We start from the raw sequence: 17,094 nt of genomic DNA, 5'->3' as shown, positions 1-17,094 counted from the left end.
AAATTGGCTGGGCCCACTCACTATCTTGCAAGCCTGGCAAAGCAGCCATATGTGGATCTAATTCCACCTAGTACACACCCCTTTTTTTATTATAAAACAGCTATGGATGCAGCTCCGAGCTTCGCTTCAATTATTGTCATGATTGAGAGAGAGATTTCTTCTAGTTGGATGGATGTCGAGGAGCAAGGCCTTCCACTCCCACCTGCTCAATTATCCATCTCCCCCCCAGCTTGTCTTATTGAAACATCTCAACCTTCCTAGCTATAAATGGAGTTGAATCTTGGAAAGCAACCATTCGTAACTAATCCTTCATGACTCCTCGATCGTCCACAATATATATGTTCTATACATGCCAGCTGATATATCCCAGACCTAGACGTCGCAGAGCCAAATATCTATCGATATATTAGTTTTCTTCGATCTTTTATTATGAAAAAAGGGCAGCTCAATGGCAATAATAAATTCATGAGATTTTTGGGGATACAAGGACGAAACAAATGCCATTTGAATTCGTAGACATTGTAGTTTTATTATTAATTATACAATCTACACACGCTGTACGTACGTGTTATTGCACTACGTACGTACTATATATGCTACTCTTACGTACACCGAGTGAAAAAGAATAATTAGTAAACTAATTTAATTGGTTTAATTCAGCTTTCGCTCCTCATCCTACAGCTACAAGATATGATCAGCAGTCGTTCTTTATTTTGTTCCCTTTCCAAAGTAGATTATTAATTACGTACACCTCTAGACAATTAAAAAAAAAATCACTTCCCGTCCGACATGATGATATTATTCATTCGTTTCATGCTATTTAAAATCTTATTTTATATACTGCAAGATGATCCAAAACCATAACGGACTGGAACAGTACTCTCTAGCACTTCGGTGTGGCCATTTTATTCCACTAGCTAGTCAATATATAATTAAATAATGATTTTTTTAAAATCTTTCATTAGTACGTACTTGTGATATTGTTTACATTAAATATTGATCCAAATTAATTATTTATAATCTTTATTAGATCTTATTAATTACTTGATATGCAGGCAAATTTTATATGTTTATAATCAAATAATAACACCCTCTTTACGTTCTTAAGTGATCTTGAATATCTTTAAAACATTCTTAATATTTCTTATATTATTAATGCCACACACACACGCACATATAGGTATTAGTTTAATAATATTACACATGGTAAATATTTATTTAGTTAAGTAATTAAGCATTATATATGTACAACAACAAATTAATGAATTTATCAAAAATATTAAATACATGTAAACATATACATAAAATTTATAATATTAATTCTGAAGCGAGATTTCGAATCAATATTGAAACTCGTCGTTCCAGTTGAAAATAAAAATAGCTTCCAAATCGCTATTGAGGATTTAATTATATATATATATATATATATATATATATATATAAAGAAATTTTCATTATCTAATCTTGTCACCCAAAAATATTAAGATAGGTGTTTTGAATTTATTATTATAATAGTGGTTGTTTTTTAAAATATTAAATATTTTTAAATATTTTTTTTTAAAAAAATGTGTTTATAATATCAATATTTAAAAAAAATAATAAATTTTAAAAAATAATTTTTTTATTAAAATACAAAAACGAATAGTGTCTAACCTAACTCTCTCTCTCTCCCTCCCCCTCGCAGCCCTGTATGTATTTTATAGCCAGGTCAACACAAGGACAAGATATGTGAGTATGAGGCGTGCACGTACACCACAGAGTGGGTCCCAGATCCCTTTTCACCGCTATGGGGTTTTGAGTTTAGAAGGGCTCATGTGTGGGCCCCTCTCCCTTCCTCCAATTGAGGTCCAAACTCCGTAAGTAATAATATATTGGCTTTTTCCCTCCCCGGGACCCACTTCAGCACTAAGGACATCACCACGTGTCCATTTGATTGTGAGTTCAAGATCGCCTAACACACGTCACCGTCGGCTGATGCGGACCAGTTGAAAGTGGGTTTGATGGGTCCCTCCCTTTTCAACTCTTAGCTCATTCATCTTGGCCTAGCCTAGCTGGCTCTTCGCCTCCACTACTGGTTAAGCAAAATAAAACTCAATCGGCACTTAGTTTCTGGATTTAAATCTTATCATTAATGTTTAATAAGATTTATTATTTTCTTATAAATGCATTATTATCATCATTAAAATGATGTAAAGGGTATTATTTAAAAAAGATTATTTAAAATGAGACTTGAATTATTTTTAAAATATGAATTTACAAATTGATTTAAAAAAAAAAATTGACTTGAAGAAAGAGTTTGTAAGAAGATGGAGTAAAGATTTTAATTTAATGTTGTACCATGTTCTTATTGCAACTTGTATAAAAAAAAAAAGAAGCAATTTTTTATTAGAATTAAAGGAATCGCAAGAATTCAACGAGTCTTCACTACATGAGATCAGGGTAAATTAAGGGAATGGCAACATCACCGCATGAAGCTATCCCATCAAATTATTATAGAGTTGGGGATCATGTGCTTGGCACATGCAATGAAGGCCCTCGACCTTGTTTGTTGCAGAGGGGAAGGAATGGATAGCCGGAAAATGACTAACTTTACCGGAAGTTATTTTCTTCTTTTTTGCAGAAGGGCACTGAGGTGATCTGTAGATGACCACCACAGCCGGTGTTGAGTTCTGTTATTATCCAGCGGAGAAAGACATTGTGCAGACTATCAAAATCCAGGTTGGAACTCGCCGTTCAAAAGGGATGATGGCAAAGGAGATGGAAGGGCCTTTTCTCCAACTTCAATGAGATGCCACGTGTCGAGGGTCCAATCACCTGAAACCTACCAGGAAAGCGTAAGCTATCATAAGAGCGTGTCGCGCAAATCATAATTTAATGCGAGCGTGAAGGATAATGCTGCGCAGTTACCACACAAATAATATTCGATTTCCCTTGAAAGCATCATCTCCCTTGCACCAAAAAAGCTAAAAACCCTCAAACAGTTGCTTTAATCTGCTTGCTCGGGTTTTTTATTGGGCTCTGAGGCTTCAAGCAAGGGGTGTCAATACATTATATTAAATTTGAAAAATCATCACAGTTTTCACGGTGGCGATCAAAGTGAATGACATTAACATCTATATATATATATATTCATCGTAAAAGATAAAAAAAAAGGTCTCAGAGAATATACATCTGCAGTCTGCCCTCCTTTAGTAGCGAGGTCACGGCTTTTCTTGCAGTGAAAAAGCAAGCTATCTATTTTTTTACCATGTAAACACAAAAAACACTGGATAAAACCAAAAACATTCTGTAATCTTATTGAGATGCCCAACACAGCATCATATGATAAGAAAACAAAAAAGAAATCTTCTAGTAGGTATTACAGTGATAAAAACTTGGAATTAAAAGGTTTGTTTTTCCTGTGATCTTAAATTCGAGTCTCGTGATTATTAATATTATAGCTACCAGAGTCTTACATGATCGTTAACTTCAGGACAAGTAGAATTAGTCGAGATGCGCGCAAGCTGACCCGAACATCCACGTTAATCAAAGAAAAAAAAGTGATTGCTATCAATAAGGCTACATGTTCTTTTGTTTTTCCCTTTCAATAATGAGAAATTATAACCAGGAACTTAACATTCTGGATGGAGGTAGACAATGGCTTCCTAAATTAAACGGTAATTATTTTTGGGTTTAATTTCTGCTTTCTTGCTTGCTAATATGATCAGAATTACTCGGCTGATATGCAATCTCTTTTTGGGCTTAGAACTTGTTTATCTAAGAGAAAATCAAAGTACAATGTTTTAGGAGATCAAAAGGAGATGAATTTTTTTTTTATTAAAAAAAAATACGTTATCTATGATAACTTAACGGTAGAGAGTAACATGATCAGAGCTTTTGATTAGGATTAGCATTGAAGAATATTCAGCTATAAAGGTTGAAATGAAATAATTCTAAAATTATAGGGAATAAAATGTACTCAAGGAAATATGTTGGACTGGTTTACGTGTTTTCATGAGTTGCGTTTTTGTGATGCTGTCACGGGAATCAGTGAGGACCAGTTGGTTGTTTTTACCAAAAGAAAGAATGACAAATAGCAGAGAGCTTTTGTTCGAAGAAAACATAAAAAAGGAAAAAGTGACAAAGGAGATGGCCACTCTCGGAACTTGAAAGTGGAAGCCTAAACCACCCCACAACGCAAGTGGCTGCTGCCGTGCCATACATTGCTTTGTAACATAAAAATATCACCAGCTTGTGCGTGCATGAGAGAGTCTTCATAAAAAAATAGGCTCAACATGCCCCCCCTTTCTCTTCTTGTATGCATAGAAAGATGTAATTTATATTGGAGCTAGCAAGCTTAGCAAGTAAATCAAATCATGCTTAGAAAATGAAATTAGAGACTCGAGTAAAGGGTCGTGTAATTTACAATTTAATAAGCGAACATCCTTGAATTGGTTACATGTTTCTACAGGTAATTCAATGGCATGATGAGGCAACAAATGTAACTGATAGTACATTCATGAAGTGGCTGCCTTTATGTAGAAGACATCCCCAAATTAATTAAACACTCTTGGATTCAAGTATAAAGAAGACATCCCAAACACATTAATGGCATTTGTACCACTACAGAGGAAACAAAATGTTGAGTTTTTGTTTTCAAGTGGCTGCCTTTTTAAAATTTACTGCATTTCTCCTTTGTCTTTGACTCTATTTCTTAGTTCAATGTTGAGTTCTAGATAGTATACTCGAATAAAATACAAAAGAAATATATTTGTCTGAAGGGATAAAAATATAATTTACTAAATAACCACCAAAACAAGTGATTATCCACTAAAATATCTTGTAATCTTGACTTGAAATTTGAAATTTAAAAGATGGATAAACCATGGATAAGTCCATTTTGTTTCAACTAAACCCGAATGCACCAACATTTGCAACAGACTTTCAAATTCGTGCAACAAAATTTGACCCATCAAAGAAGAGAAGTTTTGTCCACGGGTAGAAACAAAAACCTACGAAGAAGAAGTGAAAAAAGCAAAGACAGCAACACAAACATGCTACAGAACAACAGTAAAAAAACTTTTAACGTTAGGGGTTTTCTGTTAGAGTAGATTTAGATACGCGGTGGAGTTAGTTAACTTCAGGAGTGAGCTGGATCCACTCTTCAAGGACTGACCCACTTTTGAATAAAATAATCCTTACTTAAAATAATAAATTATTAATACTGAAAGAAAGCAGAGATTTTTAGAGCTTCAATTGAAGAAGCTGAAGCTACATGTCTCTTTTATAATTATCAATATTTTTTTCCCTTTTTCTGTCTCTCTTCTAATAATCCAAAACTTCCCTTCTTTCCTTCAAATTCTCGTGTATCTCGACTGGGTTCTTTTAGTTTTTGACTCTTTTATGGAAAGTTGAAGTCTTTCAAACATGTGAATTTAGTAGTGTCTCTCTTTTGTTTAGTTGCTGGGTTTGGACATCAAAGTTTTTGTTTGCAGCCATGTTGAATCTCGGTTACTGTAAAGGATCAATGTCAACGGCTAGTTCTGGTGGTGTTTCAGATCAGTTCCCGGCAGGGTTACGTGTGTTGGTTGTTGATGATGATCCAACATGTCTTTTGATCTTGGAGAAGATGCTTAGGACCTGCCTTTATGAAGGTATTTATGGAGATTTATGTGAATTATACTTCCAAAGATCAAGTATAGTTTCCTTGAATTTGTTGATTTTTATGCTCAACACATGAATTGGGTTTCATTTTGGGTGTGTTATGATTTGTGTGACATATAATTGGTCATTTCTTCTGTTCCTTTAGTGATTTTGCTTGTGAAGTTATGTGGCAGTGTTGAGATTCCAGGGGTGGTGTCACATCTGTGCTATGATTATGTAATGAATTGGAGTTCTAAATTCGGTTTAAGATTTATAGGAATTTGGATGTTATTACTCTTCTTGTCTTGGAGATTTGTTTGAATTTGTGATGTCTGATGCTTTCCTCTTGGTCACTGATTGGTAAGCTCCCGTTGAGGTCTGTGGATGTGTGTTAAAAGACATTTTTGTTTGTGTAAATTGATTGATTGATTGATTTGGTCTGTGTGGGAATTTTCAGTCACAAAGTGTAACCGAGCAGAGATTGCGTTGTCTTTACTTCGAGAGAACAGAAACGGGTACGATATTGTTATAAGTGATGTCCACATGCCAGATATGGATGGATTTAAACTTCTCGAGCTTATTGGGCTAGAGATGGATCTGCCTGTTATCAGTAAGTTTCCTTTCGCAGTTGCTTCAGATGGATTTAATGATCTTTCTTGTTAAAGAGCTAACATTAATGTGATGTCTGGTGCATAATTTATGAACTGTGCAGTGATGTCAGCTGATGATGGGAAAAATGTGGTCATGAAAGGTGTAACTCATGGTGCTTGTGATTACCTGATTAAACCGATTCGCATTGAGGCACTTAAGAACATATGGCAGCACGTGGTTCGGAAGAGAAAGAACGAGTGGAAGGATTTGGAGCAATCAGGGAGTGTAGAAGAGGGAGGAGATAGGCAGCAGAAACAATCTGAAGATGCAGATTACTCATCCTCTGCAAACGAAGGAAGTTGGAAAAACTCAAAGAGGAGAAAAGATGAGGAAGAAGAAGCAGACGAGAGGGATGATACATCCACATTAAAGAAACCACGTGTGGTTTGGTCAGTTGAACTTCACCAACAGTTTGTTGCAGCAGTTAATCAACTAGGAATTGACAGTAAGTATCCTAACCATTTCTTTCAATAGCTAATACCGTTATACTTCCTAATTTACAAGCACCAAAATGCAGCACCTTGTGTTTAGAGAAGCATTCGGTGGATATTAGAACAATCTTGGTGGATGTGTAAGCAATAAACATGCTTCCTGGTTGCCTTTTTGCTCACCATCAGCTCGTAGTGTTGACTAGATTTATCTTACATTTGCATCACTTACAGATCTCTATGCTGTGCCTTGATATTTTTTTACCATTCAATCCTGTCATTCGAATGTAATTTGACGTTAGCTTGAACCTTACACCTTCATAGTTGTCTCTATTGGACTATGTACATTTACTCCCAATATTTCTGCCCTCTTATATGTTATTTTTCTTCTGTTGATGCAGAGGCAGTTCCCAAGAAAATTCTGGAGTTGATGAATGTTCCTGGGCTCACCAGAGAAAATGTTGCCAGCCACCTCCAGGTATGGAACATATTTGCTTAGCATGGAATGTTTAATGTAGAATACGATGTATATGTTTCTATTATTTTTTCTGTTCTAGGTTAATTCATACACACCTCTTGTGACACTTTGCCACCCAAATTTGCTCACTATCCAACTATATGGTGCAGAAATATCGCTTGTATCTTAGAAGGTTAAGTGGGGTTTCACAGAACCAGAGCGGTATGGGCAACTCTTTTATCAGCCCACAAGAAGCAACATATGGTCCATTGTCCTCGCTTAATGGGCTTGACCTTCAAACTCTTGCTGCTGCTGGTCAAATCCCTGCACAAAGTCTCGCCACACTGCAAGCAGCCGGACTTGGTCGATCAACAGCAAAGCCTAGAATGCCCATGCCAATTGTTGATCAGAGGAACCTTTTCAGCTTTGAAAACCCAAAATTAAGATTTGGGGAGGGGCAACAGCAACATGTGAACAATGGTAAGCAAATAAACTTACTTCATGGAATCCCAACCACAATGGAGCCGAAGCAGCTAGCCCATTCAGCTCAGTCCCTTGGGAGCATGAATATGCAACTCAATGCCCATGGAGACCAGAGTGGTCAGAGTGGTTCTTTGCTGATGCAGATGTCTCAACAGCAGTCTAGGGGCCAGATACTAAATGAAACTACCAGCAGCCAAGTTCCCAGACTCCCATCGTCCATAGGGCAGCCTATTGTAACTAATGCAATTGCCAGTGGGGTCTTGGCAAGAAATGGATTAGCTGAAAATGGCAGAGGAACAGGATTCAATCCAGTTTCACAATCATCTCCAACGTTGAATTTCCCCTTGAACACCACAGCTGAATTGACAGCCACTAGTTTTGCTCTTGGAAGTGCTCCTGGGGTGCCTAGTCTCACATCCAAGGGGACATTTCCCGAAGATATTAGCTCAGAAATGAAAGGACCTGGAGGATTCATCATGCCAAGTTATGATATTTTTAGTGACTTGCAACACCATAGATCCCATGATTGGGAGTTGCAGAATGTAGGCATGGCCTTCAATGGTTCTCAGCAATCCAACTCTCTGCAAAGCAATGTCGATGTGGCATCATCAGTTTTAGCTCATCAGGGCTTCTCTTCTAGCCAAAGTAATGGACAGGGCAGGAATGTATCTGCTGTCAGCAAGCCAATATTTTCAGCAGGAGATGCAACGGGCCATGTGAATGCACAAAGTCTCGGACAACCTCTCAACACCTTTTTTGCCGAGAATTTAGTGAGAGTTAAGACTGAAAGAGTCCCTGATGCAAACCTTCAAACTACCCTCTTTAATGAACAGTTTGGTCAGGAAGATCTCATGAGTGCGCTTCTCAAACAAGTTGGTTTCTGTTTCCACATTAATTTTATGTTGGGTTTTGGAAAGTTGCCTTTGATTTCAATTACCAAGGTTTCTAATAATTTGTGCCAATTTTTCTTCCTTTGCAGCAGCAGCAGCAGCAGCAGGCAGGCATTGGACCAGCTGAAATTGAATTCGACTTCGATGGGTATTCCCTGGATAATATTCCTGTGTAGGACATACCCCGTGCTCGGTTCTCTTAGCTATTGCAGTTTCTAATGTACATATCTGCTGCTACAGATGAATTTGATTTCTCTCTGTGCAACTTGAGGGTGGCAATTCAAGTCAGTGTTTTGTTAGAAAAAAAAAAAACAGAAAGGATTGTTTGGTTTCTCTTAGCCACATTTCTCTTGTGATTATCATGTTCTTGCTGTTTCAGTTTGGAACATTAAAAAAATTCAGGCAAATGGAAGTCGAGGTGGATAAATTCCAAATGGAAGAAAATTGGGAAGCTCATAAGATACAATTGCATGGCATGCAAAGGCTTACCTGCCAAGTTTTGTCTGCATTTCATTGGAAAAGCCAGCAAGAAGCAACTCATTATAGGGTGCTCGTGCGAAGTTTTCGGTGGCTTGGGTTGTGGAAAGTTGGAATCAACTTCTTAGACATCTGCAGAATTCTAGGAACCTTTCTAACTCTAATAATAGATCAAGTTTGATTTTGTTTTCAACTCCTTGTTTTTTTATTTATATTTATTAATTAAGGGATTGACCTTGATGTACATATTCTATTTGATTGCTCTAGACACAAGTCTGAGTATGTCTTTCCCTGGATTTTTCTAGTAATTTTAGGAGGTCCTCGTTTTCATCTCTCTTGATCTGCAATTTCATAATGAAACCTCAATTTTGTGATGTGCTATTTGACGTTGCATGGAGCGTGAGCGTTTGTTGCAAGTAACAGCCAGCATTCTGGATTAGTAGGATTCTTCGACGAGTATGCACAAGCTGTAAAATGTAGAGAGCTCTGCATTTAGGATGCAGGAACTTTTTCACCATCATTTGCTAGAATGCATTTAGGGAGCATGTGAGACTGAAGGAGACAAGAAATAGACGGAGGGGGGATATAAATCAGTTTGTGGGATAAATAGCACCAGTGATGCTGTCATGTGCCAACCTAGATATTCTCTATTAATAAAGTTGCCTCATGTTTCTAGGTACAAGAAAAGGTGGCTCATTGGTTGAGAAACAAGATAAAGAACTTGTAAGATCATGATTAAAGTCCACCTTTTACAATGTACAAAAATCCTCCTCTCATCATTCTAGGCTCATCGGCCCTGATCTGTGTTTATCTAGTTTTGACCCTAGATAATGGAAGGCCAAACCAGCTGTAGCCAGAATAATTCGCCAGTTTTTTCATGCTGGCAACTAAAATAAGATAGTGTTGGTTTGCAACAAGTTGGTCAAAATAAGAACCATCGTTGTGTGAACTTGAAGGGACCAAGTTGATCATATAAGAGCGCAGACAATGGCTTCTATTGAAGAAATAATGTGAATCAGTGGTGTAGATATACCAAGGCTAGAAAAACTTGTCCTGCCAATAGACGGAATTCACACTTGAGAGAAATATTGACCTGGTTTACGTAGGCTGTCAAATATTGGAAGATTTGCAAGCGAAGAGCCACCACTAGAGGTAAGTATCAATTCAATCCAGCCAAAACAAATATACAACACTAACAGATATTAGCAAAGGTGTTTCTCATGAAATCTAACAAACATTCAAACCAAGAGATCTAAACCAAATTTCCCGAGGCAGCAATTCATCTCTGGCAAATAAGATGGAACCTCCAGAGTATGAACACGATAGAAAAGATGCATATGAACAAATAGGTAGTTTATGTGTAACAAAGGTATCTAGAGTCTAGAATAGAGATGGTAGATGAAATATAGCAGAAAAAATCAAACCAAACAAACAATCATGTTCAATAAGAACTAGATATATAATCGAATTGTACATTAGCATTATAAAATTGATGTCATGGAGTCGTATATAACACCAACCAGATACAATGAAATCAACACCTGCCCTTTATGTACCAAGCTCTGCAAGCATATCTTCTAGTGATTCTGGTAAATGTCAAAGCTCCTGGTCAAGCATGCATCCATCAAAGCAATGAAAGAATGAAAAGAATCAGAAGCCGCTACAAAATCAAGCAATCTCACATATGACAACTATTGCTGTATCAACAACACCACCACAGCTGCCAGGAGAATTGATAATATCATGGTCGATCCCTTTCCATTGCTGTTGCTTGTTGGGTATATCGAAGGGAGTGAGCACTCTTCCCCATTGAAGAACACTTTTGTAGGAAACCCATCTCCAGCAGCAATATTTACTCCTGGTATATTTTTCTTAGTGAATGAGATCACTGTCTGTTGTTTTCCAGGAACCCTGGGATCCTTTTGTGGGTTGGCTCCATCAGTCTCTGCCACAAGATAGTTCAACCCTGGAAGTCCCTCCATTAATATGGTGTTGTTGACACCATCCATCTCCAACATGCTTCCATTGAATGAGTACATAGCTTCAAAACCAGCAGCAGCTTTGTCCAATTGCACTGCAGCAAACCAATCAGGGAATGAAGTTTCTTGCCAATTGAAGAGTGTGATTCTTGCACTCCATCCACGGTTATAATCAGTAAACAAGTGCCAGTTGATACTAACTCCACAATTATCTGCACAAGGAAATGGGTTTGGCACAGCCCGATGTTTGAGAGCAGACCAAGCTACAGACATGGCAGTCCGATTCTCATAAGGAACGAGAAGTGCCTGTGGTGGAAGAAGAACAGCTGGAGCAGTAGCACTACAAGTACGGGCAGTATTACTAGGGCACCCACAAGCACAAGTGTTGCAAGGGATAACAGAATCATTGTAGTAAGCAGAAAATGAAACACAACATCTAGGGCTTACTCCCTTGGGATGGGTGATATTACACACCACCTGCCAGCTGGCAACTGCAGTTTTATTTGCTGGTAAGCCAGATGGATCAGGGAATTGGCTAGGGCTCACCCTAACTGGAGGTCCACATTGATAATCAGGGTTAAGTGTGCCATTGATCTTCCAGTTCTGTGGTGGTGAGATCTGAGAGCGATTGAGATCTGGAGGCATTTTAAAAACCTGAAGCTGGAAAGCTGAAGTCGACTTGCTTGGATCCATGGATGGTGGCAAGATAGTACCATTTCGGCAACAAAAAGGGATCAATCCAAGGGTTGTGTCATTAGCCTTTGTTGGAGGCAAATCAACTATCGTTGGCCTTCTCTCACAGTTTAATACATCGGAAAAGTCTAGCTTTTCGTAGTATTTACCTTGAGGACCATATATGCAGTCAGTTGAATCAAGAATGTAAGGATAAGCCCCTTTCATGGAATAGATAAATTCATCCTTCATCCAGTCCCAGCTCAATTTCCAGTTATCAAGTCGACCAAGAGGATTATGGTTTGCAATAGAAACCTGTGCCCAATAACTCGAGTCGTATGTTCTGATCACGTCATACATGATTGTAAGATCTCCATTCTGGCGGGGCAAGAACTCTTCATCTAAAGTGATGTTCGTTTTAAATTTTGAGTCTCTAGTGCAGCAAACAAACATGACACTTCCTGCGAAAACCCAAAAAAAATTCCATCAATAGATGTAACAGCACATGAATTTCCCAATTCAGATGAGAAGCGATATCATGTGATCTTTTAATTCTGATAATCATATATCGATAGGTAAGTAGCTATCACATGAATGAAAAGGAAAATAATCTCACAAATAACAAATTCCAAATCTCATAACAATCTCTACCATTCCTGACTTCATTTTGTCCAAGCAATATTGACTCAACATGATGAAACAAATTTCCCAAATTGCAAGTCAGATGGTTAGCTTTCATTTCATTAACCAACTTGACACAAATGACCAACATTTGAACTAAAACCACAATCAACCAGAAGTTGCCCGACAGCTTTAATTCATAAAATAAGCTAGTGGTGTTGGTGTCCAGCCACAAAAATCAAATTGATACGCTAAAGAGTGACTTTGGCAGCACCAGCTTCTCAACAACCTTAGTAACAATGCATACCACCATTTCAGCTATATAAATAGCACAAATTTCCCACTTTAGATCAAGAATTTTATTCAATTTATTCATAATTCTTGCAAAAAAAAAAATTAAAACCCATGTAATCTTCTCTTATCTTCCAAGAATACAAGATCCATTTTTTTAAGGAGCAGCTAATATTAGATCCAACCACCAAAAAAAGAATCAAAACAAAAATCCCACCCACTAAATAAAACACCAATATCATTTTAAACTAAAAAACCCACATCACAAAATTTATATAAAAAAAGACCACATATATAAAACTCCCAAGAGATGAAAACTTTAAACTGACCTTCTTTAGCAGTGGCAGGGCAAACAAAGCCATCATTAGTAAGAGAAATATTAGAAGGCCAAGGCACATCCTTCAAAGGAACTCCAAACTGAGTCCCTAAAAACTGAACCTGGACACTAGTTTGAGTGTCATCGCCAGCAGTCTCAATAGCAGTTTTCAAATCAGTCATTGGGAAACCAGCGAAAACAGTACCATTCCCAACAGCAGCAGGCAAGGTAGTACCATCGGCGAGAACAGCATTAGAAGCAGAAACTAAAAGCTCATCATTTTGAAAACCCACAAAAACCTTCCATGATTTAAGTTCATCACGGCCGTTGTTTTGCACAGTTAGCGTCGATTTAAATCTGTAAGGTTGGAGTGTGGGGTCAGTTGGTTTTATCTGTGATCCCCCATTATACTGGTATGATAAGAAGATGCCATTGCAAGTACTGGATGCTGGAGCTGGTGCTTCTGGTGTTGGTGTTTGGGAGTTGGCGAAGGGTATTGTTGCAAAGATGAAGAAAAACAGGAGATTTAAGGTTAAAGACAACATTTCTTTGAGGTTTTGTGAGAGGAGAAACAAAAGGATCTGGTTTTTTTGTATGTTTATAAAGAGTATTTCAGGGGAGGGGGGAGTGAAAGAGGGCAATCGCGTGAAGGGGTGTTCGGTTTTGTACAGCTTAGAGAAAGCTGTTTTCTTTTGATTTGATTTTTTTAATTTTGTAGCGTCAAGGAATTGAATTTCAAAGAACGGTATTTTAATGGAAAAGAAAACTGTTGGTGGGGCCGGGGGAGGGTAGAGGAAGGATCCGTTGTATTTATGGAAGGCTCCCCTCTCTTCCTATTTTGAACTCACAAGGCTACGTTGTTTTTTAAAATTTACTTTTAAAAAAATTATTTTAAAAATTTTTATGTATTTATTTGATATTAAAAAAAATTAGTCAATAAAAAACACTTTTCAGTTAAAAAAAAAATTAGCTTGATTTTTAAAAAAGTGTTTTCCTGAAAAATTTAAGCGAAAAATACTTTTCGGAAGTTGTGAAAATTTTAGAAATGTCATATTATTTGCTGATTATATCAAATTTGGGTCTCAAACTTTTGATTGCTATATATATTTTGTTTTGAATGTTTATTTTTCAATTTTATCTTTTAAATTTTAATTTTTATATTAACTTTGGTCTTCATTTGTATAATTGTTATTTGTTTTTCCCTTATCATTTTTTATTAAAAATTTTTATCTATCAAATTTGGTCCTCATTCTTTTGATTGTTACTTATTTTTTTAAAAATAATTTATGAAATGTTAATTATTATTATTTTAATTTCTTCATCTTTTAATTTTTTAATTTTTTAGATTTGATCTCTATTATTTTGATTATTATTTATTTTATTTGAGATAATTTATGAAATTATATATTTTTTTTAATTTCATTCTCATTCAAATTTTTAATTTGTAAGATTTATTTCTCATTATTTTAATAAACTTGAGAAAAATAAAATATTAATAAGTTATTTTCCAACTCATTTTTCATGACATAACTAAACACTGAAAAATATTTTCCAACTTATTTTTTATTACACTACCAAACATAAAAAAAAATTCACTTTTCTGAAATTTATTTTTTAAAAAAAAATTAATTTTCAACAAACAAACAGGTCAGAGTAAATCCTAGATTGAATTGATTGTATACGGTAATGACCATGTGTGGAGGAGTGATTGTAAGAAAAATATACATATAGATAATTAGATCATAATTTTCAAATGGGATTCAATTATAGGTAACAAATCATATTTATTCTGAGAAGAAATTTGAAATTTCTCATCGTAGTTTCTTATTGGTTAATAATACTGCCAATAATAATTAAAATAAAGGGCAGCCTCATCTCTCACCTTGGGTCCAAATCAAATCATATCATTACGGTCACAGCAAGAAATTTCACAGCTTCCTGTGGGTAGGAAGAGGGGTGGGTGCACTATTGGGTCCAAATTATAATAATGTTTTATATATATATATATATATATATATATATATATATATATATATAAACGAAAGAGAAGGTTAAATTATGGAGGAGAGAGCGGTGTGTATGAAAGAATATGAACACGACCCCTCGCTGATTGAGGGGCACAAAATCAGGCTGATGTTGCGGCCACGTCTTTTGTTGTCTGTCTGCTAGAGAGGGAGGGACGTGCGCGTTAGGGGAGTCGCTTTCTTTCCCACCAATCACCGTTAAAGAGCCCGAGTTATTTTAATGATTTTCAAAGATTTTATTTTAAAATATATTTTTTATGTTTTTAAATCATTTTAATATATTAATATTAAAAATAAAATTTAAAAAATAAAAAATATATTTTTTTATATTTTTAAATCGTTTTAATATATTAAAAATAAAATTTAAAAAATAAAAAATATATTATTTAAATTATTTTTTCAAGTAAAAAATATTTTAAAAAACAACTGCTATTAGAGTAGTAAAAAATTTAACTTTAGGTAAAGGACTAGCATAATGTTTTATTGTTTTTTTTTAATTTTGGAAGCTTAGATTTTATTTTAAAAAAATTATTAAATCTTCGTAGATAATTCTAATTAATATAAGAGTACATTTTTAAAATCATTCAATACAAGATTTAATCTTGATTTGACATGTAAAATGACTCACTGGTACCCTTATTATTGAAAATAAAGAATTACATACCAATTTTGGATTTGAAAAGAAAAGAGATTTATGCTAAAATAAAACATTTGGAGGTTGGAGTCTGTCAACTAAAATAAAACACGCTTTTATCGTTAATTATTGTTTATCACAAATGACTGCGGAGTTCGTCTATATATAGGTGGTTTAGATTTTTCATCTCACAGGAAAAAAAATGATTAGGCTTTTAATTCAGTTTAGTTTTGAGTTTGTAGACTAATTAAACTATATTTTAAGTTAAAATAGGTTTAGCAAGGCCCATATAAATTATTTTATATATATATATATATATATATATATATATGTTTACAGTTGAGAATGAATTTTTAGGATATAAAAATATTAGAGCCTGGTTTTGTAGCCACCATGGATTGTTACAATTTGAATGAGCAGAGGATGATGCTTCATCTATCCACGCAAGCAGTACTTTGTTCGTATTGTCATTCGTCTATTTAAAACTTAAAACAGGAAAAAAAAAAAAAAGACAAGTGCAGGTGTCTTACCCAGCCACTAATCATGTACTTATAGAAAAGCAATTGTACGACTTGTCTTGATACTTCTTAAGAAAACTAAAGTCAGGTGCAGCATGTGCCTTGTTTTATAGTCCCATTAATACTTGGGCCTTTTTTATTTAATTTGCTCAAGACATTTTGAGCAAACTTGAGAAAAAATTAAAAATTTGATTAAACCAAATTAACAGAAAAAAAAATAACTCAAAAATTAAATAGTAAAAACAACTTATTAAATCGATTAGAAAAATTAAAAAATAATTTGGTTTGGTTACATTCGATTCCAGTAGTACTATAAATAGCTTTCAAATCCATCTACTTAGTTTTTTCTTTTAATCCTAGCAAACCCAACCCCCCCTTCACTTACTCCTTGTTCAATCTCTCGATCAAATCTTCATCTCTCAATCTTTCTGCCCCCAGCAACCCATTCCTACTTGTTCCATCTCTCGGTCTTTCTATCTTTAAAATCAAAGCTAGTAGTCGTTCCTTCAAGCTTTTTGTCTCTTCAAGTTTGATTAGAAATTTAATGTTATCTATTTTCTTTTCTAAATTGTTTTTTTTTCTTTTTATTTTTTATCCATTTATATTAATCTATTTTGTCAGACTTTTCAGGTGAATTATTCAAGAGAACCAGATACAGTTTTAATGTCTATGTCTACGCGCCTCGATAGTTATTTTTTTCCTCTACAGTTTCTTCTCAATTGGTTTACGAGAAAATACAAGTAATAAAATGTTAAAAGCATATGGTTTAGTTAAAAATAATATTAAAATAGCAGTAGCTTTCCTTTTGTTTTGTTTTTGTGGATACTAAGATAAAGATAATTGATGTGTTTTATTCCAATTTCAAGAGACTCCTGCAAATTGTATTTCTTTAATTTTATCATGGGCATTGTTTTATTGATCTAAGCCCATTGTTTTCAAGGTCCTGGGTGTAATTTTATTTTTAATTTTGATTAGAGTTGATTGGTTTGAGAAAACCACCGGGTGCAAATTAAAAGATATTTTTTCTGTCA

General features: G+C 35.2%; 2 protein-coding genes across 4 annotated transcripts; one reads left to right on the top strand and one right to left on the bottom strand.

Annotated features, from left to right (window-relative positions):
- The first annotated feature begins 5,204 nt into the window (after positions 1-5,204).
- Positions 5,205-9,340, top strand: LOC133697267 (two-component response regulator ARR2-like). 3 transcript variants are annotated; one of them, XM_062119731.1, is made up of 6 exons: positions 5,205-5,633; positions 6,080-6,232; positions 6,335-6,718; positions 7,103-7,179; positions 7,329-8,513; positions 8,624-9,340. In XM_062119731.1, the coding sequence occupies exons 1-6, from the start codon at positions 5,477-5,479 to the stop codon at positions 8,705-8,707; spliced, it is 2,040 nt and encodes a 679-aa protein (XP_061975715.1). In that variant the 5' UTR covers positions 5,205-5,476; the 3' UTR covers positions 8,708-9,340. The 3 variants fall into 3 exon arrangements, with proteins under 3 accessions (XP_061975715.1, XP_061975716.1, XP_061975714.1); XM_062119732.1 differs by having other exon boundaries at positions 5,206-5,633; positions 8,633-9,340; XM_062119730.1 differs by having other exon boundaries at positions 5,207-5,633; positions 8,621-9,340.
- Positions 9,341-10,446: 1,106 nt separating this feature from the next.
- LOC133697268 (COBRA-like protein 7) lies at positions 10,447-13,619 on the bottom strand. Its single transcript, XM_062119733.1, has 2 exons — positions 12,901-13,619; positions 10,447-12,120 (listed from the first exon to the last, which is right to left on the bottom strand). The coding sequence occupies exons 1-2, from the start codon at positions 13,430-13,432 to the stop codon at positions 10,700-10,702; spliced, it is 1,953 nt and encodes a 650-aa protein (XP_061975717.1). The 5' UTR covers positions 13,433-13,619; the 3' UTR covers positions 10,447-10,699.
- Positions 13,620-17,094: the final 3,475 nt, after the last annotated feature.

Source organism: Populus nigra, chromosome 6, assembly GCF_951802175.1.
Source record: "Populus nigra chromosome 6, ddPopNigr1.1, whole genome shotgun sequence".
Taxonomy (NCBI): Eukaryota; Viridiplantae; Streptophyta; class Magnoliopsida; order Malpighiales; family Salicaceae; genus Populus; species Populus nigra.
The sequence above is the reverse complement of the archived record's forward strand: the minus strand, read 5'-3'. Positions and strand labels throughout refer to the sequence as shown.

Bases quoted from the DNA above. Each gene is read 5' to 3' on its own strand.
- LOC133697268 (XM_062119733.1), bottom strand. From the start codon at position 13,432: ATGTTGTCTTTAACCTTAAATCTCCTGTTTTTCTTCATCTTTGCAACA. The intron at 12,121-12,900 runs GTCAGTTTAAAG...GGGTTTTCGCAG, and splicing joins CCCTGCCACTGCTAAAGAAG to GAAGTGTCATGTTTGTTTGC.
- LOC133697267 (XM_062119730.1), top strand. From the start codon at position 5,477: ATGTTGAATCTCGGTTACTGTAAAGGATCAATGTCAACGGCTAGTTCT. The intron at 6,719-7,102 runs GTAAGTATCCTA...CTGTTGATGCAG, and splicing joins TAATCAACTAGGAATTGACA to AGGCAGTTCCCAAGAAAATT. The intron at 7,180-7,328 runs GTATGGAACATA...TATATGGTGCAG, and splicing joins ATGTTGCCAGCCACCTCCAG to AAATATCGCTTGTATCTTAG.